General features: G+C 39.7%; 5 protein-coding genes across 5 annotated transcripts; 4 read left to right on the plus strand and 1 right to left on the minus strand.

Moving 5' to 3' along the window:
* Positions 1-3,055: 3,055 nt before the first annotated feature.
* Positions 3,056-5,198, plus strand: LOC101297977 (anthocyanidin reductase-like). The gene is made up of 6 exons (XM_004309614.1): positions 3,056-3,336; positions 3,652-3,818; positions 3,915-4,115; positions 4,237-4,396; positions 4,519-4,732; positions 4,834-5,198. Exons 1-6 carry the CDS (start codon positions 3,204-3,206, stop codon positions 4,982-4,984), a joined length of 1,026 nt encoding a protein of 341 aa, XP_004309662.1. The 5' UTR covers positions 3,056-3,203; the 3' UTR covers positions 4,985-5,198.
* Positions 5,199-5,419: 221 nt separating this feature from the next.
* On the minus strand, positions 5,420-7,841 carry LOC101301160 (probable leucine-rich repeat receptor-like serine/threonine-protein kinase At5g15730-like). Its single transcript, XM_004309623.1, has 7 exons — positions 7,546-7,841; positions 7,304-7,457; positions 7,092-7,218; positions 6,538-6,623; positions 6,383-6,454; positions 5,854-6,057; positions 5,420-5,710 (listed from the first exon to the last, which is right to left on the minus strand). The coding sequence occupies exons 1-7, from the start codon at positions 7,839-7,841 to the stop codon at positions 5,420-5,422; spliced, it is 1,230 nt and encodes a 409-aa protein (XP_004309671.1).
* A 2,188-nt stretch (positions 7,842-10,029) lies between these two features.
* Positions 10,030-12,596, plus strand: LOC101301453 ((E,E)-alpha-farnesene synthase-like). Its single transcript, XM_004309624.1, has 7 exons — positions 10,030-10,279; positions 10,369-10,654; positions 10,743-11,133; positions 11,253-11,471; positions 11,578-11,719; positions 11,963-12,205; positions 12,303-12,596. Exons 1-7 carry the CDS (start codon positions 10,103-10,105, stop codon positions 12,594-12,596), a joined length of 1,752 nt encoding a protein of 583 aa, XP_004309672.1. The 5' UTR covers positions 10,030-10,102.
* A 1,241-nt stretch (positions 12,597-13,837) lies between these two features.
* Positions 13,838-15,564, plus strand: LOC101298276 (probable E3 ubiquitin-protein ligase RNF217-like). The gene is made up of 2 exons (XM_004309615.1): positions 13,838-14,800; positions 15,146-15,564. Exons 1-2 carry the CDS (start codon positions 13,950-13,952, stop codon positions 15,222-15,224), a joined length of 930 nt encoding a protein of 309 aa, XP_004309663.1. The 5' UTR covers positions 13,838-13,949; the 3' UTR covers positions 15,225-15,564.
* Positions 15,565-19,214: 3,650 nt separating this feature from the next.
* On the plus strand, positions 19,215-23,449 carry LOC101298564. Its single transcript, XM_004309616.1, has 6 exons — positions 19,215-19,358; positions 19,557-20,631; positions 20,751-20,929; positions 22,019-22,055; positions 22,299-22,366; positions 22,468-23,449. The coding sequence occupies exons 1-6, from the start codon at positions 19,261-19,263 to the stop codon at positions 22,994-22,996; spliced, it is 1,986 nt and encodes a 661-aa protein (XP_004309664.1). The 5' UTR covers positions 19,215-19,260; the 3' UTR covers positions 22,997-23,449.
* The last annotated feature ends 256 nt before the right edge of the window (positions 23,450-23,705 follow it).

The following is a 23,705-nucleotide window of genomic DNA, read 5'->3' on the forward strand; positions in this document are numbered from 1 at the left end:
CCTCTATATACCACTCGATCGATCACATGCACTCCTCAGCAAAATCATATCTGTTTCTCTGAGCCTAGCTATCTATCTATCTGCAGCACCCACCTGGTTCATATTCAACAATGTCAGACCCAGCGGCAGCCATGTATGAGTACCACCATAACATCCTTCTTCATACCCAACACCCTCACCGTCACCTTCTTTTGCAGCAGCAGCAGCAGCAAAATTCCTCACCAGCTACACCACAAGTAGTAGTTCCTAGACCACCACCACCACCGAGCAGACCTACAAAATCTCGCTCTGCTTCCTCTAAACCGGTTCGTGTATTCCCATGCCTCTTCTGCCCTCGAAAGTTCTCCACTTTTCACGCTCTCGGCGGCCACCTAAACGTCCACAAGCGCCAGCGAGAAGCCGCTTTGCGAAACAGAGCATCTCCCGGAGGAGCCGCCTACTTCCAGCCCTCTCCCTCTCCCTCTCCGGAGCCGTCGTTTCAACATCATCTGGGTCCTCATTTTGATCACCAGGAGTACTACTACTCCACCTCTCACCCTCTTCCACATGCAGCCTCTCCTTCTTTCCCAACTCCAACTCCAACGACTACAAGTACCGGTACTTCTACTGATTCTTATTATTATTCTGCTCATGGTGGCCAACCAGATCTGGACCTCACCCTTCGCTTATGAGCCAGATAGCCCTATCTCTGCTCATCTCTGTCACTGTGTCAGTTCTGAGTTTTTGAACGTTTTGCAATTTTCAGTTTCAAGCGCGTAGCAGTAGCAGTAGCACTAGTAGTATAGTAGAGACATGCGGTAGTCTTCATATTTGAGTTTTCAGTAGTGACGAGTGGGTTTTACTCATGCCAAGTAGGTAGCTAGCTAGTACTCCTTGCCAAGGATCGAGTTGTTTGAAGATGGATGTGGATGCACTTGAATGAACCATGTAGACATGTCTTTGATTAGAGCTAGCTAACTCCATCTTCTCTGTGTTAAGAGGCCGAATAGCTAGGCTAAGCTTAATCGTACGTATTCAAACTCTTGTTACCAGCTTAATTTCATGTATTCATGTCCTGCTCTATGAATGCCAAATTTCATGCATCATTTTGTCATGTATATTTACATAATCCTGCCCGTCTGTACGAATATTCCCCTCTCTCCCAACTTGTCATAGCTTGCTGCAACTCACACACTCACACTCGCTCCCATTCCGAGCAAGTAATTCTACCCCTTGATTTTAATCAGATTAAAAAATACCAAGGCACAGTTGAGTCCATCCCTTATTGATCAATAAGCTAATGAGCATGTTGATTGAATATGTGATTGATTTATGGTACCCGATATATGTCTTATCGATGAGAAAATTTTAAGAGCAGTACATGATAAATTGTCAATTCTTAATTTTAATGTTTTAAGTTTCAAAACAATATTAAAAGTACTCTCCACTAAATTCTTGGTAATTAAGTACCATCTTTATTTTCCACTCTTGTGCTAGATCTGTTGCATCTACTTTCAGATGAGATCCTACATCCGGGGACATACTCATTAACTCTTTCAATACGGAAATGTTACATGACATTATACTTTCTTCAAAATATCCCTTTGTTAAGTACTGAGCAAGGGATTTTTGCAACACAAGTGTAGCTGGGTCTGCTACCAATCACTACACTTGGTATTTATGAATATCTACAGTGGAGGGCCATTCTGGTTTGAACAGACTGCTTAAAACACCAATGTTTTAAAACTTACGAAATGGCATAGCAAAAAGAACATAAGCAGTAGCACAAGATATGTCCACTGAGAGCCTAATTAGAAGATACACACTCTAGATCAAGAAATGCTAATAGCCCTTAAACAACATAGTTGTAGAAACACAGAAAACTCTTATAATCGATCGACTAGCTAGCTCATTGCTTGCAAAAACTTGATAAAGTGATAAGTAGTCTACCATGCTGCTCTGGAATGCAATAGCACAAGTAGAGTTCCTTAATCATATCCTTCAATCATTTAGACTATCAACACTGACTAGGTAGCAATGTATTGAAAAAAAATCACATAACAAATCGTGCACGTGATGCACAACGTTTAGGTGCATGGTCAGCTAACACCCTAAATTTCACCTAACTCAAATTGATCAAGAAATGGGGAGGAGGACATGATTAGGATTTAGCTTTTGTTCATACAACTCTGATCAAGGGAACAGTGAGTGTTCCATGCTCAGCTCTAGGTTCCCTCTTCTTGTAACCTAGTTCTCCTCTTTAAATGTTTTTCCCATTAGCTACACCAAGTAATTCCTCAAGTAATATCTTTATATATGAGAGGAATCTGGGAATGCTATATGATATACTGTTTGATTCAAGTCATGGTGAGTGAACATAATCAGTCCGCTAGATGAAACAAAATCTAGACTCTGTTTGACCAAAATTGAATGAAAAAGGGAAACAAATTAGTCTCCAATGTTGACATAACTCAAGTAAGCAACAGCCTTTTTAGTTATAGAGATGATTTTAAGAACCGTGACGGACAAACGCTTCCCAAACATATGTACAAAATTTAAAAGCTGAAATGATAGCAAATTTAAACTATGTATTTTTTCTCAAACCGCTAGATCTTTGTTAGGATTATAGGAGCAATATAGAGCATGGTAGTTTGATCTTTTAGCTATTCAACCTAGTTGTCTTGTTATATAAACTCTTGTAATCTACATTTTACAATCAATGAGAATAGCCACAATGTAGCCTCAAAGTGTTTTCGCTCTTTTTTTATAATTTCTGCATTTAAAACCATAATTTTTATTAAGATTCACATTGGGGTGAAAGGGGGAAGGAGGACTGACTGATACGGAAAAAAAAAAATTAAGAATAAGGGGGACACATAGATTATGAACAGATTCGAACATAAAAAATCTGAAGAAGAATGTCAAATTCTCATAGGTTGAAAGAAAGAAAGGGAGATGCAGAAGGTGACAAAGACAAAATGGTGGATTTTGCCTATTTGAGAGAGTTGGTGGTGCTTTCATCAACACGTGCTCACCTTATTTTATTTTAGTTTATTAATTTGGTTTTTTCTAACCGAAGCAAGACGTGAGTGTCATCCTTCTTCCTCTTCTTCTTCTTCTTCTTCTTCGTCTTCTTCTATATAATAAGCACTCCAACCTCTTCACTGAGACACACCCACACCATCAACTTCTTAGACACAATAAGCAAAGCTAGAGTTTAAGCCATGTCCACCACCCAACCCATCATCTCAACAAAGTCTGCTTGTGTCATCGGCGGCACCGGCTTCGTGGCGTCTCAGCTGATCAAGCTCTTACTAGAGAAGGGCTATGCCGTCAGAACCACTGTTAGAGACCCAGGTCAGAACTATATCCCCTAGCTTCTTCAGACCTATATTTTGGTTTTACCCTATTTTTGCTTAGCTTGGAAAATGGATAAGTACTAGGTATAAAGTTTTGAAATGGATGCATAATATAGTTGTCAGTCTTATCACCTAGAAGCTTCATTATGAGCTAGGTGAGGAGGGCATTAGTGAAATAGTTGAGGATCTCTAGGAACTTACTGGGGTTAATCTCTCTGTAAAATTTTAGTAATGAGAGTAAAATTTCTGAGTTTAGTGTGTATATTAATTAGCTGGTGTGAACTGTGTATTAATGTGTACATTTTTGGCACAGATAATCTGAAGAAGATCTCCCACCTAACAGCACTACAAGAGTTGGGAGAGCTAACAATATTTCGTGGGGATTTAACCGATGAAGGGAGCTTTGATGCTGCTATAGCAGGTTCTGATCTTGTTTTCCATGTAGCCACACCAGTCCACTTTGGCTCGCCGGATCCAGAGGTACATTTTCATAGGAATTGTTGAGCTAAAACTTGCATTTGATATGTTTTTGCTTCAGCTTAAGAACAATGTACTCTTTTCCCTTTTAATTTACAGAACGACATGATCAAGCCAGGAGTCCAAGGAGTACTAAACGTTATGAAATCATGTGTGAAAGCAAAAACAGTTAAACGAGTCGTTTTGACATCATCAGCAGCTGCAGTAACTGTCAATACTCTTAGTGGAACAGGCCTGATCGCCGACGAAAATGATTGGTCTGATGTTGAGTTCTTGACCACTGCCAAGCCACCTACCTGGGTAAATCACCAAACTGTTTCAGTTTTCAAGAGTACTTGACTTGTGTAATTGATGCTAGACAAAAGGCCTACATTGAAATAAATGAACCAGGTGACAAAGGTTTTTTCCCTCAAATTTGCAGGGATATCCTGTTTCAAAGGTACTAGCTGAGAAGACAGCATGGAAATTTGCTGAACAAAACAACATTGATCTCATCACTGTGATCCCTTCTCTCATGGCTGGTGCTTCTCTCACTCCAGACATCCCCAGCAGTATAGGCCTCGCCACGTCTTTAATTACAGGTATCAAACCACAAGCTAGAATATGTTGTCCATTGCTTTAACTTAGTTACTTAAGGCCTTACAGCTTGAATGAAAAGTTATTTGCGCCGCGGCCTTCCAATGATCCTTTTTGACCCTTACAGGAAATGAGTTCCTCATAAAAGGCTTGAAAGGCATGCAAATGCTATCAGGTTCCATATCCATTACACATGTGGAGGATGTCTGCCGAGCTCATATATTTTTGGCAGAGAAAGAATCTGCTTCTGGTCGGTACATATGCTGTGCTGAAAATAGTAGTGTTCCTGAGGTTGCAAAGTTCCTCAGCAAAAGATATCCCGAATACAAAGTCCCGACTGAGTAAGTCTTCTCTTCAAAGGGAATAGCCCTTTAAGACTATGGCTGAACTTGCAGAAGGCTTGAAGTGCATTTCATTTTGTTATAATCCTTTTGCAATGCAGGTTTGGAGATTTTCCATCCAAGGCGAAGACCATACTCTCTTCAGAAAAGCTTAAGAAGGAGGGGTTCACTTTCAAGTACGGGATTGAAGACATATATGACCAAACTGTGGAGTACTTGAAACTTAAGGGGGTGCTGCAGAACAAGAACTAGAAACTAGTGGTCTCAGTTGTTCAAGTATGATCCTGTTTACATGGATCATATATGCATACTCTAGCTATGCTCTTGCTTTTCTACTAATCCTACTAGATAATAGCATCATAACATGCTGAGAACTTCAGCATGGTGTGTGTATCTGAATTTGCGTAATTGATAATAAAATGCAACATCAGCAACAATCGCACAAAACATGCTACACTTTTTCTCAGTTACAAGAAAAGCACAAGTTTTTGATTCGAACAACACAAAGTAGCTATATAGTATATACTAAGAACAACAGAAACTGAATGGAATCAAGCGAGCTCAAAGTTTCAATCTGAATGTTTCCCTGAAATACTCAGAGGAGGGATAGGAAAGTGAAAAGTAAAGGTTCGTCTACAAGTTCAATGCTTCACTGTATGAGTTTGCTGTCTACTTTTCTCTCTCTCTTCAGCGTTCAATTAAATGATCCTGTTTCTCTATCAGCTCAATTTCAATGTAAGTTTCTTCAGCTGCTGCAGTTGGAGTATGCTGGTGTTTCTTTGCGCTACGTCTCTTCATCAAAATGACTGATAATGTCTGCACTATGTCCCTCATAGAAGGCCGTTTTCTGGAGACATTACCAACACATTTGTAAGCAAGATCAGCAACCTGAGCTAGTTCTTGTACATCAAATTCTCCATTAAGACGAAGATCCACAATCTCTTCCCATGCAAGTGAATCTGCCGCATCCATTGTAGCCTACTCATCACCATGGCAAATCATAGAACGTGAATGATCATGCCATATCAATTACTAAATGGAGACTTACGAGTTAAAAGCATATATGCAACTCGGTGAAGGGTAATTTTCAAGAAAGAAAGCAATGAAGCTCCCTAACTTACAAATTCCACATATTCCATGAGACCTTGCTGTGGATTCCTGCCTGTAATTAGTTCAAACAGCAGCACACCAAAACTATAAACATCACATTTCTTGGTAAAGATTCTTGTTACCACATACTCAGGATCAACATATCCCAAGGTTCCCCTGATACCAGAGGAACGTGATTTCATCTTATCTTGTCTTGAAAGCCCGAAATCAGCAATCTGATCGCAATATGATGATAGTTAAGCTCTTTTGTTAAGAGTTACATACAAGATGGTAAAAATGGAGATACTACCAGAAACAGGAGAAGATGGTATTAACTGGTAAAGCAGTAAGAAGAAATCTCAGAAACTAAAACTGTTCCATTCTTATTCACATTAAAAGAACAGACAGTAATAACATTCTGCAGTCCGCACTGTTAAAGTTTTGAGTTTTGATGCATGAGGTTCAGAACTATATAACATAAGCATTGTAGGTAGACAAAACAATCAATGTAGAAATAAATTCACTGAAAGGTTTAGACAAAAATAACAAAAGGGCACATACCTTAGCTTTCATTGACTGGTCCAACAGTATGTTGGAAGACTTGATGTCGCGGTGCACAACAGGAGGAACAGCCTGCAATATGAAAGGGAATGAAGCTGGATAAGTAGGATGTTCAAATCAGGCATCTTAACCTGGAAACTGACATGAAAGCGTACCCCATAATGTAGGTATTCCAATCCCCTTGCAACATCAAGAGCTATTGCAACCCTCAAATCCCAGCTCAATGGCACCTGATTATCAGCTGCATTTCCAAGCAAACTAAGAAAAGTGCACTATAAAGTAGAGAAACTGTAACAACAGTAGTAGCAAACCTTGTTCTCGTAACATCAGATAGATATCTTGAACTTGACTATAAGCTATAAGGTTATCATGAAAGCATGGAAGGAGGCGTACATCAACAAAATTGCAAACTCTTATCTATTCATAAACTCAATCAACAGAAAGACACAAAAACAACCACCAGTTACCACAACTCTCCTTGTCATAGAACATAACGGACGCTAAGCTTCTTCTGTAAACTCTAGCTTATGCCGTGAGCTCTGAGCTGCTCCGCGGTTAGTGTGCACATCCCTTCAAACAATGTGGCACTCAAATTGGCACAGCAGGACACAATAAGACCATAAACAGGCGCATACTCACCCAATGAAAACTTCCAAGTTAACTCTTTTGGTAATTTGTGTTCAACTATCATAGAAATGAAGATTTTTACCATGTAAATGTGAATCAAGACTGCCACTGCTCATGTAGTTATAAAGAAGCATAAGCTGGTCCATTTCTGCAGTATATCCCATCAGGCTCACAAGGTTGTTGTGGTGTAGTCTTGCAAGTAACAAAACCTGTTTACAAAAAATTAAAATCCACTTTCTTACACACACTAAAATAACCACATTTTACAACCCCAGTAAATTTATAGATTATTACCTCAGCCAAAAACTCATGCTGGCCTTGCCTGGAATCAGAAGCAAGAACTTTCACAGCAAAAGTCTCGCCGGTGCTCATTTGGGCCTTGTAGACAGGCCCAAACGCCCCATGCCCAATAGCCGTCGTGAAGTCACACGTCGCTTTCTTGATGTCTCTGCCAAAACCCTCCACCATCAACAAACCTTATACCTATACACCTACACGTATACGTAGACAAAAGAGTACAGATACAGTAGACATACCCGTACGAATACTTGGGTATGCCACAAGCGGAGACGACGTTCTTTTTCTTGAGGGCCTCGAGCCACATGGACATGTTGCTCCACTCCGAACTTCGCGGCGAGTCTCGGCCGAGGTTGGAGTCCGACTCGGCTGCGCTGGCCGCTGTGATCCTCTGTGACGCGGACACACTCGTTCCCGTACGGAGCTTTGCTCGGTATTTGCGGCAGACGAGAGCTCCGATCACTAGGGTCGCTGCCAGTAAGAACCCAATAACGGAGCCTATCAGTATTCCCCATGCAACTTCCAACCCTTCCATTACTTCCGACTACACACGGCGGCGCGTGGATTTCTGCCACAGGTCAATTAATCAGAGACAAAGGGAGGGAATAAATATTTGTCCTCCTCCCTCTGTACGTTTTTGGGCAAATTAAACAACTTGATTCCTTGAGCAAATCTCTCTTTTTTATCTTAGGCAATGAATTAATTTTTATCATTCATACCAATTATTTGCGTATCTCAAAACAAGAAAGATTATTTCTTTGTGTGTGTGTCTATATATATATATATATATATTAGGAAAAATGGAAACATTATATAGAAAGAAATGTCAAGAGTACGTGGCACTTTAGATCATGTAATGATCGATTCGAGTTACATGACATTCATGCACAATTGATGTTCAAAACAAATGGTATGACGGGTTCACCAAATCATCCTATAGTTATGCATTTAGGAAGAAATGGTTGTTGTAAATTCATGGTTCTCAAGCTCGTAACATTTTGAGTATTATAATCCCGGTGAGGATGACACTGAGAGCATAACATCAAAATCTCGTAGCATTTTAAGATTTAAGAATTGAATCAGATAATCGAGCTATGGTCATGATCTGCTAGGGAAATCATATATAGTTCCGGCGAGGCACAACCATAGAATCATTAACCACCCATTACTTGGGTCTCACTCTGAAACATGTTAAAGACAAGTAATGCAAGAGAGATAGGATCATATATCATGGTCCTGCATGCAGCGCAAGTAATGCAAAGCATATATAGTGCACTTGATATTTGGCACCGGCCTACTAGGTAAGCTGAAAGGGAGAACCCTTGAGACTAGTTGAAGCGTTACGTACTCAATTTGGGAATTGCCAAAACAGGTCGGGCATACATGCATGAACCTTCGATCGAGTACGTAACATACATATGAATCTGCTTCAAAACTTGTCATTTGTGACTCAAAGTTTCCATCGATGCTAGAAAGGTAGGGACTATCAGTGGCGGATCCAGGATCTGGACATGAGGTGAGCTTTAATTTTGGCCGAAAGCCAAAGAAAATTTTCCAGTACAACCATGTAAAGTGTAGGAGCTCAAGTGTATGTTATGAAGTCTTCGTAAAAAAGCAGGTATTGATGAAAGTATTGAGAAACTCTAAAAATCATAGACAAATTAGAAAACCCAACAAAATTTTCCTCAAATTGAATAGATTGAAATGCTATAATTTATATTGACAATTTAACATCCAATATAGGAAGAAAAATGAGGATGTTTTTAGATTCAAAGAGGAGAAGACTAGAAAACTAGAAGGAAAAGTGGAAAAGGAATTGAGAAATAGAAGCGTAGTCACGTAGAGAGGAAGATAGATAGTCACGTAGAGAGGAAGAGAGATAGACGTCGGGAAGTTTAGGCGGCACATGAGCTTGTTTGAACAATAATGCAAATAAAAAAAAAACATAATATATATACCTAGTATTTTTTTATTTTTTTTTTAATTCTAGAAAAGTCGGTTGGGCTCAAGCCCTACCAACCAAAGCCTTGGCTCTGTGCCTGGGACTGAGACTGATCAACACTAATGGAGAGACAAACAACAAACACAAATACTATCACGAATATGACTGATATTCGTGTTTAAGGAAGTAGCCAATTATATGTGTCGCGCGCGCATTGGTCCACGAATATTATCGCTCTCATTGTATTTATATTGTGTCACATAAATATCTAAGCATATGTGGGTGACATTTTCTCGGTTATGCCTGTGGTTTAGAATTTTGATATGTTCTCTTCATAGAGAATAGTCTACAAACTTTCAGCCTCACCAATTAATTTTCCCACATACCTAATTCGATATTCGATCCTAGTGAAAATGATAATCTACACTAATTATCTTGTGTTTTCATTGATACATTGATAATTAGTCTACAGGTCTATATCTGACTGTATGTGACATAGATATCCAAATTTGTGGCTGAGAGTTTCTCTTTTATACGAGTAGCTAGACGTTATGGAGGCATTTCTCAATAACGTAAAAACGTACAAGACTAAACATATGAAGTTAAATTTAGCTAGACGTTAAATTTCGTAGACCTTGGATTTCACGTGAAATGCGAACTCGATCATGACCAGTGAAACAAGTCTCGTACGTAATTGTGCGCGTAAATTTGCCTATAAATACTCATGAAACATATGTTCATTTGCCACCCCGAAACAATTCTCTATAGCTAGCTCGAGTCGATCACGTACATAGTTCTTCAGTTCATTTTAAACCTACTTGGTTTCCCTTACCAAAATTGTCTCAACTATAGCCATGGATTGTAGTAAGCAATTGCGAAATCCTCAAGCTGAGGAGCAGCAAATTCATCAATGGCAGACGAAATCCGAACTCTCTGCTTACTCTGTACATGATCAAAGTCGACGATCTGCGAATTACAAGCCGAATATCTGGAAGTATGATTTCCTTGAATCTCTTAACAGCAAATTTGATGTGAGTTCTCTCTAGCTAACCTCTTGCCAGCTACTTGTTCGATCAATACATTAACTTATTACTAATTAACTGTATGTAAATGCAAGCAGGGAGAATGTTATCTGATCCAGATGCAGAAGCTGATAAAAGATGTAAAGAAGTTGTTTGTTGAATGTAAGGAATCAGATGTAATAGCAAAGCTGGAGCTGATCGACAGCATCCGAAAAGTAGGCCTGAACAACCACTTTGAGCAGGAAATCAAGGCTGCCCTAGACGCCATAGCATCTGCTGAACTCGAAAACAACAGCAATCCCTGCATTAGTTCAGAGGGTGATCTCTATGCTGCTGCACTATTCTTTAAGATTCTCAGGCAGCAGGGTTATCAAGTTTCACAAGGTTCGGACACAGATTAATTAGTTAATGGAATTATCTTCAAACTAATCAACCTAACGTACTAATCCAGTTTATTAAACTTAATTATCAGATATATTTGGTCGTTTTATGGATGAAATGGGTACATTAAAGAAGAGCACATCTGGGAATGTCAAAGGAATGATTGAACTTTTGGAGGCCTCAAACTTAGCTTTTGAAGGTGAAGATATCCTAGAGAAGGCTCAAGCTTTCTTAATCGCCACTCTCAGAGATACCAATACTATGTGGGATGAAATAGACAGTAGCATTTCCAAGCATGTGACTTGTTCCTTGGAGCTTTCATCACAAAGGAGAGTGCAGTGGTTTAACGTGAAATGGCACATCAAAGCCTACGAGAAAAACCGTACTAATCAACCCTACATGACCACTTTACTTGAGTTGGCTAAACTTAACTTCAACGAGGTTCAAGCCACACTCCAGAAAGATCTAAGGGAAGCATCCAAGTAAGTAAACCAAAAGAATCTTAATGTTTTGAGGAATGAAAGCTAGGAACTTAGTGGCAGCAGGCCAGCAGCCTAACTTTCTTATTTGAATGATTGTGCTTTGCGGTTCGATCATGCAGGTGGTGGTACAATCTGGGTCTCACAAAGAACTTGGACTTTGCAAGAGATAGAATGGTCGAATGCTTCATGTGTGCTGTGGGATTGGCTTTCGAGACAGATCACAAGTCTTTTAGAAAATGGCTGACCAAAGTTATCAATTTGATACTTATCATAGATGACGTTTATGATGTTTATGGCTCGTTGGAAGAGCTAAAACACTTCACCAGAGCTGTTGAAAGGTAGGTTAATTTCATACATGAAAGTGGTACTGTATAGTATGCGCTTTTGCTAGCTTAGAATTCCACTACCCCAAAGTTGATATATTGTCTTCGATCAATTGATCAGGTGGGATGTTATGGAAACTGAACAGCTTCCGGAGTGTATGAAGATCTGTTTCCAAGTACTCTACAACACAACTTGTGAAATTGCTAATGAAACTGAGGAGGAGAATGGGTGGAACCAAGTGTTACCTCAGCTATGCAAAGTGGTAAGACATTTGCCCGATTCAAAGATCCCGAGTATTAATTATCGCTTCTGAGTTGCCGCATCTCTGATGTATAAAATAAATTCAAGATAGAGATTCAAATTTGTACACCTAAAATGTCTTGTCTCGAGTCTTAAAATTTTATAGACATCATCTAAATCGTTAAAGGTTAACTATGATCATAATGAATATGATATTGTGAGTATGTTTGGATTTAACTTTTCTTTGTTACTTTGAATTTCTTAGTGGGCAGATTTTTGTAAAGCACTGTTGGTGGAGGCAGAGTGGTACAATGAGGCCTACACACCATCCTTTGAAGAGTACCTTAGCAATGGTTACATTTCATCATCTGCTTCTCTTATTTTCACTCATGCATTCTTCGCCACAAAACATGAGGAAGGAGTAGATGATTCTCTGCACATGAATGAAGATCTTGTGTACAATATCTCGGTGATACTTCGACTCCTCAACGATCTGGGAACTTCTGCGGTAATTTTGCTTTTGTTGCTTGCTTCACATATTAGAGAGCCTAATTTGTGTTCCGACTATTATATATGCTAATTGAGTGGTTAAATTTTTATAACAGGCCGAGCAAGAGAGAGGCGATGCTGCTTCATCAATCCTATGTTACAAGAGAGAAATGAATGTTTCAGAAGAAATAGCTCGAAAGAACATCAAAAGCATGATAGACAATGCATGGAAGAAAATAAATGAAAATTGCTTGACCAGAAATCCCAAAATATCTTCATCATACATCAACATTACCACAAATATTGCTCGCGTGGGGCACATCCTTTACCAAGATGGAGATGGATTTGGTGATCAAGAGCAAGGGACTCGGGCACTGATCCAATCTTTACTAGTTGAACCTCTCTCTTAATTGGGTTAATACTACCTGTTTGCTAGCTACCAATGATCCTAATATCATCTCTCATGATCTACTGGTATTTTTTACGACTTAGGTGCTCACGATTTAGATTGTTGGAGGCATGTCACGATTTAGTTGTCGTAAACAATGTAATAAGCATGTCGATACATATCATCCAATAATAATATACATCTTTCGATTTTATTGTGGAACCATCACCATCACCATTACATACAAAACTCTATTTCACCCATTTAAGTTATCTCAAAATAACGCATTGTTAAATTTCATAACAACATCTTTGTTACATAGAAGCCTAATCTTTTATCGTTATAGAAAACTAACAAATTATAGTTTTAGGTAGACCATCTCCAACGGCATTATAAATTGAAAAAAAAAAATTTTATAGAGATTTGTCAATTTTTAAATGAATATTTGCTCCAACAGTATACTTAAGAAGTCAACAAATTTTGAAATTGATAAACAAAATTGACAAATGAGTGCGGATATTAGGACCTCCAAATTTGCTCAGTAGACCTCACCCTATTGCGAATTATGAAATGACATATACATCTTCATACACAATGACTATTAAGGACAGTAATTATACAAAATAAAATAAAATATTTATTCTCTTTAGACTTTTCAATTCAATAAGAACTGATTTCATTCTAAGATATATAGAATAGTTCATGATACAACATTTCTTGCATGAAAAAAATAATAAAAAATGAAGGTAGATATAATGGATGTTAGAAAAAAAAAAGGAAAAAAAAAAGAATGAGAGGTCAATTAAGTGAATAAGAGGTAATTAATTGATTGAAATATATGTCAATAAATAACTAAGGTTATGTTAGGAATTTGAAATGAAATATAGTGAGCAAATGTTTATATTGAAAAGTAAGAGAGATGTGTAGAGAGAATAAGAGGTATAGTGAGTAAATTTGGAGATTCTAATAGCCACACTCTTAACAAATTTATCAATTCAGAAGAGAGAATTTATTAATAAATAGCTAAATTTTCTCTAATAACTACTCTGTTGAAACCCAACTCTTAAAATAGATTAATAAATATAACTTTCGTTCAATTTATTAACTATTTTATCAACCGAAAATGCTCATCATTACTATTTACAACCGTAAATAAACACCAAACCACCATGAAAAATTGGCTCCAATAGATAATACCTCCTGTGAGTCCCACTCGAAGAAGCCTTTTTGAAAGTAACCACTCGATGAAACCTTTTTTTTGGTGAGACGCTCGATGAAACCTTAATCGTACAAGAAACATTGAGAGTGATCGAGAGCGGCACTAGCAGTAGTAGCAGAAGGTCCCCGAATCACACGCCTCAATTTCCGCGAAAATATGCTCACCACCTCCAAACCCTCCTCCCACTCTCACTCCCCGGTTCAAATCCTGACCATCGACGACGACGACGCTGACGTCATCCTCCCACGTCTCCAAAAAGACCCTTCTGCCCCCGGATCGTCTCCCTCCCCCTCCCCCGCCGCCTTCATCGACCTCTCGGATGGCTCCGACGACGACGAGATTCGAGTCCTCCGCTTCGAACCCACCAAAACCCGCTTCAAAAGGCGCAGAACAAACCCGTTTTCAACCGGGTCGGTACCCGAACCCGGCCAGTGCTCCGACTCCCTCACCGACTACCCCCCCTTCGTCTGCGAAATCTGCGCCGACGACAAGCTCGGGTACGAATCTTTCCCGATCGAGAATTGCTGCCACGTGTACTGCTCCGACTGCGTCATCAGCTACATCGATTCCAAGCTCCAAGAGAACGAGCCGACAATCCGTTGCCCTGTTCCGAATTGCGCGGGCCTGCTCGAGCGGGAGTACTGCCGCTCGGTGCTGCCGGCGCCGGTGTTCGAGAGGTGGGGGAAGGCAATGTGTGACGCGGTTATTCTGGGATCGGAGAAGTTCTACTGCCCCTATCAGGACTGCTCCGCCATGATGATTTATGATGGGGAGGAAATGGTGAGGGAGTCGCAATGCCCGCATTGCCAGAGGATGTTCTGTGCTCAGTGTAGGGTTGCTTGGCATGTTGGGATGGATTGCGACGAGTTTCAGAAGCTCAGTGTGGATGAGAGAGCCAGTGAGGATGTTATGTTGAGGAACCTGGCGCAGAGCCAGAACTGGAGGAGGTGCCCGAGCTGCAAGTTTTATGTCGAAAAAAGTTTCGGTTGCTCCTACATGAAATGCAGGTCATGACATTGATTTTATTGACTACTGGTGCTTGGTTTTGATTGTTTGTTTCAGCTAGTAGATGGTTCATATATATAGAAATGTTGTGTTTGTCTTTGATATATTAAGTGGAACATGTTGGTCCTCAAGTTGAAACTACCTAGAATTTTGAGTGCCAGTATCAGAATGTGTTAAAATGTGGAGTGACTATTTTAATGTGTCTTAAGACTAGAGATGAATCCTTCAGCTTAGATAAAGGTCCTCTTTTAATATTCCTCATTGTGGTAGTTGTTTAGCTGCAGGTGTGGATCTCCAGATTGTCTCTTTGATTTACTGATGGATTTTACCAATGTAAATTGCTGCAGGTGTGGATTTGCATTCTGTTACAATTGTGGAGTACAAGCTCTCACTCATACGGGTACATGTCGAAGCTGTCGTAAGTAATGCTTAAGACGATGTAGATGCAAATCTACAGGGTGTTTCTATTTCTCGTGTTGATTGCAATAGCACAGGCTGGTCCATTTAGCAACCACTCTACATCCTTTGTGATGCAATGTGATGATAGAGAACCAGAGGTTTAGTATTGATGTTGTATCATATGGGTGATTTGACGACGTCTTAGTTGTGCAAGGGATTTAGATTAGGGAAGTTTTAGTAAGACTTGTTGAATGAAAATCAATGATTTGAGAGATTTCTGTTAACATCATTTGGTAACTGAGATCATAAATGCCAAAAGTATACCAAGATCCTTCATATTTTCGAGGAATGTAATCTGGGCTTGATCATGATCCTGGTGTCATTTCACTGATTCTCCCCTCAGTCATTTTGTTAAAGAACTAGGGCCAAGCAAGGGACAAGTCTGGAAAATAATTAAACTAATTATTTTCAATAATTTTTTGGATTAGCAAACATTCTCCTAATAAACTATGGAATTTTATCTTCACAATATACATTTTTACATATGTGTATCGATACGAGGGAAAATGGTCAGTAAAAGTTTTTTTTTTTTCGGTAATTTGATTTTCTTCTTGATGCCACATCATTACTTGACGGAGGAATTAGATGGAGAACAGAAGTTTAGACATGACTGATGAAAATTGAGAGTCGAGGGTTGACAGAGGAATTAGATGGAAAACGGAGGTTTGGCCATAACTGATGAAAATTGTGAGTCGAGAGGTGTTTTTGATGAAATTGAAGGAAGAATGACTAACATGATGATTGACCTAAAATTGATTTGGGTAAACTGAAATTAGTTGGTGTTATGAACTTAACAGAAGCTAATATGAATCTGACCATGGAACTGAATCTTATCTGGTATTTGGGTTTCAATTCATATTTCATGTAGCATTGTATGAATTTTATCTAAGGTAGGTTAATATAAGGACCGTATTGGCCTATCTTGGATAAAATAGTATTGATTTTACAAGTTATGTTAACAGTGATAATTTTGCCGTTCCATATAAACAACGTCCGGTTTATTCTACAATCATCCTAAAAGAAGCGGTGAAAACACCATTTTTCCAACAAGATTGGCATTACAGATTTACAGCCATGAGTAAGAATGTAAGATGAAGTAGTCCGATAGATAATGTTCCATTACGAACTTGACGCAGAAAACAACAATACTTGGATCTAACAGGTTCATCTATATATCAGAACTTTCCCTTCCATAATCAAAGCGTTAGAGAACTTACCACTTCCCATCCAACAGCCTTAGCTCACTAACCCGTGGTACGTAGTTCATGACAAACTCTAGATATAAGACTAAGGATCAAAGCCTCTAAACTTTAAGATGTTGGGCATAATCTCCATTACTAATCACATAGTTTGAGATCTATTCTGCTTGTTGTTGTTCCGGCCCTCCTGCATTGTGATCTCCTCCTCTGGCTCCTCCGCCGTCTTCTTCGAATTCGCTGGGAAACACACTGACCTGCCGCTTCGGGCAAGATTGTAACAAGAGTGCTAGAGCAATCCCAACCACACATAGCATAGCTATCAAGCCACAAAACACCCGCGTCAGATGATCCAATTCAGGTTGTGGTAGGGACTGTGTGCTAGTCATCAAGGGGGGGTGTTCCATAACTCAAATGGTCGAGGAGAAACGGAATTAAGACAAGGGAGGAGCGACCAAGATCGATGTGGGTTGAAAATAAGAGAGATACGGAAGAGGGTGTGGTTATATTACTAGCATCCGTCTAACGACGTTAGTACAAAACATTAAAAGTACTGGGGTCAATACTCTATACAGTAGAAATACATGATCGCAGACACAGCTATCACTACGATTGGCGTGTTAAAGATGAGATTTTACAGTTTTACTGGTCTTAAGCTCGACTGCTAAGTAACTTGACTAACCGTTTAGACTAACGGTGCCTAACGTTTTAACGTGACAACTGCTCATTTACTCTGTGACCCTACCAGTATGAGTTTGAAATTTCGAAATAAAGCTACCTTCACAAAATGACCAAAAATGTACTAGTTCATCCGTAAAAGGATGTGAGTGTAGTCGTGTACATGTGGGACTCTTTGGCCAGATTACGAGTGGTACATTTTAATTACCAACAGAATTACATCTTCAAACAGAATTACAGAGTCCTGTTCCAAAAAAAAAAAAAAAAAAAGAATTACAGAGTCACTAACATCTTCAAATTGCTCAAAATATAATCAGTAATCAGGCAAAAATCAGGCAAAATTCAGACAGCTTTTGTTTGACATTTTATTTTCATCAAAATATATATGCAATTTCGTCCCCTCACTTTTCATTATGAATATATCAGAACACCTAAAAATGACCATATTTTATACATTTTATATCAAACCCCAAAAATAAAAACAATTTAAAGACGGATTAAGAAATTTTAAAAAATAACCATATTCTAGTCACCAAATTGATTTATAACCTTGTTTTTTAGTTTAGTTGAAAATTGACCTTCTGAGAGTATAGAAAGTCTTTATTACCCATAATAACCATTTACCTCTTGTGATTCCTTTATTTTTTTACAATCGACAACCCAACTTCTCTTCTGAATTCTTATACAGTCAAAACTTAAAAAAAGAAGTAATATATGTTAAGCAAAGAAGCCAGTGAGCATTAGAAGGCAATGTCCTAGGTGAAACAAGTAAGTCCTCAAGTAGACCTCATTAGAAGGGGCTCTTAGGTAATGACAGAGATTCAGCGGCAACATGTTTCCCATGTATATATAGCTAGTCAAATTGACAATATCAGCCACTTTGGATGGATTAAACTAACCGAGGGTTTGAGGTGATCCTGCTTCATCAATCTTTGGTTTATCAGTTTTTATACTATTTTACCACTGTAAATAAACACCAAATCTAACATAAGTTATCTAACAGAGTATTATTTTAGAGCAAAAGCTTAACATTCTCTAAAGACCCTAGTGCGCTCTGGCACAACACCAAACTCCCTCTAGCTTGATCTGACACATGCTCTAGAGAGAGATCTGACATGCTTTCCATCTCTGAGAAAAGCCTTAAACTAGCCCCGGGTATTGTCAAGAATGTATCTTAAAAGGCAAAACCAAGGTGCATTTTTTATTTGTGTTGGTTTTATGAGCTGACAACTTCTAGATGGTTGCATATTACTTAGGAATCGTAATTGAGCGTTTAGGCTCTAGGTGTATACTTCTTTAGTATCTTGTAGTTTTTAATGACTGTATTCTGCATGTATGTTTGGTAGTCATAACTATATTACACCTCTTTTGTAAGACTGTCATGAACTTATGTGGACTGTCTTAAGTTGTACTAATATTAACTTATGTTTGATGTTATATGAGATTAACGAGTAGGTTACTATATGTAGCCATTCTGACATCCGATTATGTAATGAAACTTTCATTTCGTTAAAAAGAAAAAATGTATTATTTTAGAACATAAAACCCAAATACAGTAGATGATATTATCGGGCTTCTCTTTACTAGGTCTGTATTCTCACTGGGCCTGTGAGAACTTTCGTTGGGCCTTGTTGTTGGACCCGACAACTTTATCGAGCTTCGTGCCAAAAAAGAACACGGAGAGAGAGACTAGACTCACTAGAGAGAGAACACGGGGTCGGAATAATAATATTTTATTAGACAGGTCGGTGGATGATCAGACGGCTGAGGAGAGCGTATTAAAGACAAAAGAAACACGCCTCCGTCATCTGATTTCGAGTGGTGTTTTTAACGAACAGTACGGACGCAAAAAAAAAAAAAAAGTGGTGGTGAAGTCGCAACTCGCAACATCGAGAGAGAGAGAAGCAGAGGCGCGCGATCTCCGGCGGGTTCTGAAAGGCTTCTGTTTTCTCTGCCCCCCACCCTCTGCTTCTTCTTCTTCTCCTCCGATACGTCGTCGTTTCGCCTCTTCTTCTCCTGCTGTTAATATTCCTGAAACGAAAACAAACAGAGCTCCCGGAGCTAAAGGAATAGAGGTTTCGATTTTCGAGAGAGAGAGAGAGAGATAGAAAGAGGGAGGGGAGAGAAAGATGTCGAAGAAGAAAGTGAGCGGGAACACCATGACGCTCAAGGACTTTCACGGCGGTTCTATTCCCTCCGATCTCCCTCTCCCTTCTGCTCCCGGTGTGTAAGTCCCTTTTTATCCCTATTCTTTTTTCGATTACTCTTCTCGTCGTTGTTGGTTTGATCAGTGTATTGTGTGATAATGTATGAGAGATTAGCATAAGCAATTAGATATTGTGTGTTTTTTTTTTATTGGATCGACGGTTTTGGATTGGAACGGAAAAACCCTAGCTAATGGTCAAACTGGATTTTGGATTGACAGAATTGTTAGGCATACGGATCGTCCAAGTTACGACCGGCCGGCCGCTTGGGGAAACCCGATCGGACGGCCCGATCACCGTTCCCGGCCACATACGTCGCCCGCCACCAGGCACTTTGATGATAAGACTCCCTTCCTGACGCACTCTGTGCACATTGGCCGGAACTTTGATGAGGATGAGCGGAAGCCTCTGGATGGGGTGTCGGCACCCCGCCGGACTATTAGTGATGACAGCATTCAGGTGGCCCCAGCCGGTGCCGAGCCGAAGCCGGTGTTTGCTTCCCCCGGGGGAGTATCGGGCGTGCAGGGATGGGCTCCGGCGCCGCAATCCCCCAGGGGAGGAGTGAGTTCTTACTCGGAGAGGGTTAGGGAGGTGCAGGGGGTTAATTCTGGTAATGGTGGACGTGGCGGTGTTAGTGGTGCTCAGCCTAATGCGTGGGCAGTGAGGAAGGAGATGGCAGGTGTGACTGAGCCGGCGCCACCTGTATGGTCCGGACAGAGTGCTGTTGTGAAGTTGGCTCATGCTAGTGCACTCGAGAAGGTGTCTTCTGGTAGATGGCAATCGAAGTCTTCCATCCAGTATCAGACAAATAATATTGAGGTTGTTAGGTCAGCTGATACAGAGAGTGGTGTACATTCCAGGGGTTATGGTAGTGACTCTTACAAGAGGATGGATGTGATGGTTGAGTGCCAGAACTATGATGCCACCTTGGCAAGACAAGCTGAAAGAGGTCTACAAATTGATGATGGTATTCATAATGTTAGGAAAGAGTTGCCGGAGGATTACGAGAGGGCTAGGGGGCCCATCCTTTCAGAAGTAAAAGAAAGGAACCCAATGGTTAGGAAGGAGTTACCTGATTATGAGAGGGGCAGGATCCCCATTGTTGCAGAAGTAAGAGAAAGGAAGCCAACTGTGTATAGTAACAGGGTTCAACCCACTCAGGCTGATGGTAGATATGGTCAGACAGAAGTACAGCCCTTTGCTTCTTCAGAATCCATAGAGCGCCCTAAGTTAAAGTTACTGCCAAGAACAAGGCCGGTGGGCCATTTGGAAGCTCCAGTTAGTGATCATGCACAGGTATTCACAAGGTTACCAATTGGTCTGTTTATGTGTATTTGAGTATTTTTTTTCTTTCTCAGATATAATGACAAAGTTCCACTTAATGAGTTAGTTTCACATTCTTTGGTCGACTACAGGGGTACCAGCACCCTGTTCAAGTTGAAACTGTCAATGAAGTGTATGGAAATATGAATTCTACAAATCCTGGTTCAGCTGGCTCTGAGACTGGGAAACTGGCCGTGGAGCGTCCAAAATTGAATTTAAAGCCCCGGTCTCAGCCTCTTGAACAATTGGATATAATTGCTGAAAGAGAGAGGTAATGTTTCTTTAGCAATGATTGGTTGCCTTATACTTTGTTAATTTATGCCTTTTCGATTAAGAGGGAGAATGAAATGATGTAAAGCTGATTGAAGTGTTAGAGATCATTTGGTACTGTGCATGACTGTTTACTCATTTTCACATGCAATCTTATAAGTACAGTGATCAGATTATAGTGTCTATTTCTTTCAATCCTAACCTTTTCTGTTGAATAAACTGGAAAAATAAGTCTCATTAGGAGTGTTGTAGTTTTAAATCATAGATATTCGCATATCTGTCCCTCCCTAGTTTACCCTTTGCATAAATTTGGTGAAGATATATGGTAACTGCCCTTACAATGAAGGGAAGAAGGGAGATCATTTATTATATTAAGAGCATTTCTAGGGCTCTGATTATCATGTCAAAATATGGAATAGAGGTACAAGTATGACGTAGTTTTCATTTCTGCATAGTTGTAGATGAAGACTTCTCATCTTCTGTTATGCTGTCTAAGTTATACAATTCCGATGAGTTGTGATTTATATATTATTTTGTTTGTCATTTGTTTCGCCTTTACCTTCTTCTCATCTACTTTACATCTATTAGACATCCTGCCTAATCTGACGAAGGACTTTTCATGTACTCCACACCCACTACAGTTATTGCATCTGATAGCAATATGCACACACAATACTTTGTTATTGTGCACTGTACTGTTGTGTGGGTCTTGTTGTGAGAAATGGAAGGGAGTGGTCTTTTAAGTTTTGGATTCCAGTAGTTCCGATCCCACAAGATTAGAAAGGAAGTTATTCCTTGGCTGATATTTGAGTTACTTCAGGACTTTCAGATGAAAATATGTGTTGATATTCTTCAACCCTTCACCCCATTTCATCCATGCAACTTGAGCAGTTGAGCATACATGGGGTTGAAGTCTATAATATAGAAGAGATCTTTTCGTTGAATTTGTAATATGGGAGAACATGATACTTTTATTCTGTGTTTATAGATGGTCTTTAGATGGTCTTTGCAAAAGAAGTTGTGCTTCATTTCTATAAATATTGGGCTTCTACTCTGGTACTTGCCATTAACAGTTGATGATATCATGCAGGAATGCGTTGTTTGGTGGTGCTCGCCCTCGAGAACTGGTGAGTTTATAACACCAAGTTTGAGGTTTGAGTTCACATAGATAAGTGGTGTTTTTAAAGGGAACTTTTGCAAGTTCCTTTTTGCTCCAACACATGGTCGTGTCCAAGCCACACAGGAACTCTGTAGTTTAGATTCCTGCCGCAGCCCCTTGCTTTAAGCATCCAACCATTCTTAATTGCTGGTTTTAATCTCCATGACTCTTAATCACTTAATAGTACTGAAATCATTATGTTGACTCCCAGGTTCTGAAGGCGCGAGGAGTTGACGATGTTGTGATTAATAATTCTGACGTGGTTCAACAGTCTAACAAGTACGGCTTCTTTTATATGTTAAAATTTTCTGGTTGCAATACACTTTCATCTAAAGAAAATCTTTATATTCTCTTACAATAATGGTTATTGCTATTCCCAGGGTTGAAAATTGTGTTCCCAGGGTTGAAAATCATGTTCCAAGGGCTGACCATCATGTTCTGAGGGCTGAACATAACTCTCCAAAGCCTGATAGAGTTCCCGGGAATGCAAATCCGACTCGCCACCCTGACAAAGCTGATAATCATCCTTTCGATCAGAGGACCGGAAAGAAATTTGATAGGAGGGATAACCAAGTTGAGAGGGTTGATATGCAGAAGAGGAACTGGCGCAATGATGGGAGGAAGAACAACAAAGAGATTGATAGGCAGCCGCAACAGTCAGAGAGGCCACCATCACCGGAGACCTGGCGGAAGCCTGAACAGCCAAAACCGTCATCTCCTGATGGTGCTGGCCTGCACCATGGAAAAGCAGCTTCAGCTCTTGAGCTTGCGCAAGCATTTTCAAGATCAGTCTCAGATCCAAAATTAAACGATCGGATTTCGGGCCAAAGGGGCATTCCTACCCGCGGTCAAATACCTTTTTCACGGCTGATGGGGCCAACCCCGAGGCCTCAGATAAATGGTTACTAAGATATGCATGATTTCCATGGCCTTCTGGCATCATTTTGCGGTATACAGATTCATAGTTTTACGGGCGATTTTGTTCAGTTGAAGTAGCTGGATAGAAGAAAGCATGCTGATAAACTGCATTCTCTAGCGACTGAGTGCCTCCACCAGTTTCCAGTTTCATCTGAATGAATACTGTCATACAAAACTTATTGTAATCTTCTAGCCTGAGTGATGTCTCAGCCCTTCAACCCTCATCTTATCTATGTTGTTCCTTGAATCATTTTATCTTTTATCTTTTTCGGGGTTCAATTGTCACCATTGTCTACTGTATTTGCTCTCACCTTAAGTGGAAGAAGTGCTCTATTTACCTATTTTTAAAGAATGAGGCCACAGTGTACGTAGCAAGAGTTAAATTGTAGATTTATTTTGTTTCAAGAGTCTTCTTTTATTTGAAGGTGTGGAAATATTATGGTTACAGACTTACAGTAGTTCCCTCTAGAATAGTTCTTTATTTTCATTTTTTTCCAGAAAAAAAGAAATTAAACAATTTTTTTTTGAATGAGAATCGCACAATTAGCGATTTGATATTTAAACACAGGAAAGCTAATTGGATTTGGATCCGACGAATACTGAGGAATATAATATGTAGATATTTTGGAGATTGTGGACCTTAATGACGTCTAGATTTTGGGTTAACTATGTCCCTCAACCTTTGTTTTTAGCTAATTTT

Source organism: Fragaria vesca, unplaced genomic scaffold (assembly GCF_000184155.1).
Source record: "Fragaria vesca subsp. vesca unplaced genomic scaffold, FraVesHawaii_1.0 scf0513012, whole genome shotgun sequence".
Taxonomy (NCBI): Eukaryota; Viridiplantae; Streptophyta; class Magnoliopsida; order Rosales; family Rosaceae; genus Fragaria; species Fragaria vesca.

What these genes read in the sequence shown, in the direction of transcription:
- LOC101297977 (XM_004309614.1), top strand. Translation starts at nt 3,204, where the DNA reads ATGTCCACCACCCAACCCATCATCTCAACAAAGTCTGCTTGTGTCATC. An exon ending in TTGGCTCGCCGGATCCAGAG is followed by an intron (nt 3,819 to 3,914) that starts GTACATTTTCAT and finishes TTTAATTTACAG; the next exon opens with AACGACATGATCAAGCCAGG. An exon ending in CTGCCAAGCCACCTACCTGG is followed by an intron (nt 4,116 to 4,236) that starts GTAAATCACCAA and finishes TCAAATTTGCAG; the next exon opens with GGATATCCTGTTTCAAAGGT.
- LOC101301160 (XM_004309623.1), bottom strand. Translation starts at nt 7,841, where the DNA reads ATGGAAGGGTTGGAAGTTGCATGGGGAATACTGATAGGCTCCGTTATT. An exon ending in TCTTGATTCACATTTACATG is followed by an intron (nt 6,624 to 7,091) that starts GTAAAAATCTTC and finishes TTGGAAATGCAG; the next exon opens with CTGATAATCAGGTGCCATTG. An exon ending in TCATGGAATATGTGGAATTT is followed by an intron (nt 5,711 to 5,853) that starts GTAAGTTAGGGA and finishes GGTGATGAGTAG; the next exon opens with GCTACAATGGATGCGGCAGA.
- LOC101301453 (XM_004309624.1), top strand. Translation starts at nt 10,103, where the DNA reads ATGGATTGTAGTAAGCAATTGCGAAATCCTCAAGCTGAGGAGCAGCAA. An exon ending in GGGTTATCAAGTTTCACAAG is followed by an intron (nt 10,655 to 10,742) that starts GTTCGGACACAG and finishes CTTAATTATCAG; the next exon opens with ATATATTTGGTCGTTTTATG. An exon ending in TTCACCAGAGCTGTTGAAAG is followed by an intron (nt 11,472 to 11,577) that starts GTAGGTTAATTT and finishes TCAATTGATCAG; the next exon opens with GTGGGATGTTATGGAAACTG.
- LOC101298276 (XM_004309615.1), top strand. Translation starts at nt 13,950, where the DNA reads ATGCTCACCACCTCCAAACCCTCCTCCCACTCTCACTCCCCGGTTCAA. An exon ending in TGCTCCTACATGAAATGCAG is followed by an intron (nt 14,801 to 15,145) that starts GTCATGACATTG and finishes AAATTGCTGCAG; the next exon opens with GTGTGGATTTGCATTCTGTT.
- LOC101298564 (XM_004309616.1), top strand. Translation starts at nt 19,261, where the DNA reads ATGTCGAAGAAGAAAGTGAGCGGGAACACCATGACGCTCAAGGACTTT. An exon ending in GTGCTCGCCCTCGAGAACTG is followed by an intron (nt 22,056 to 22,298) that starts GTGAGTTTATAA and finishes GTTGACTCCCAG; the next exon opens with GTTCTGAAGGCGCGAGGAGT. An exon ending in GTGGTTCAACAGTCTAACAA is followed by an intron (nt 22,367 to 22,467) that starts GTACGGCTTCTT and finishes TGCTATTCCCAG; the next exon opens with GGTTGAAAATTGTGTTCCCA.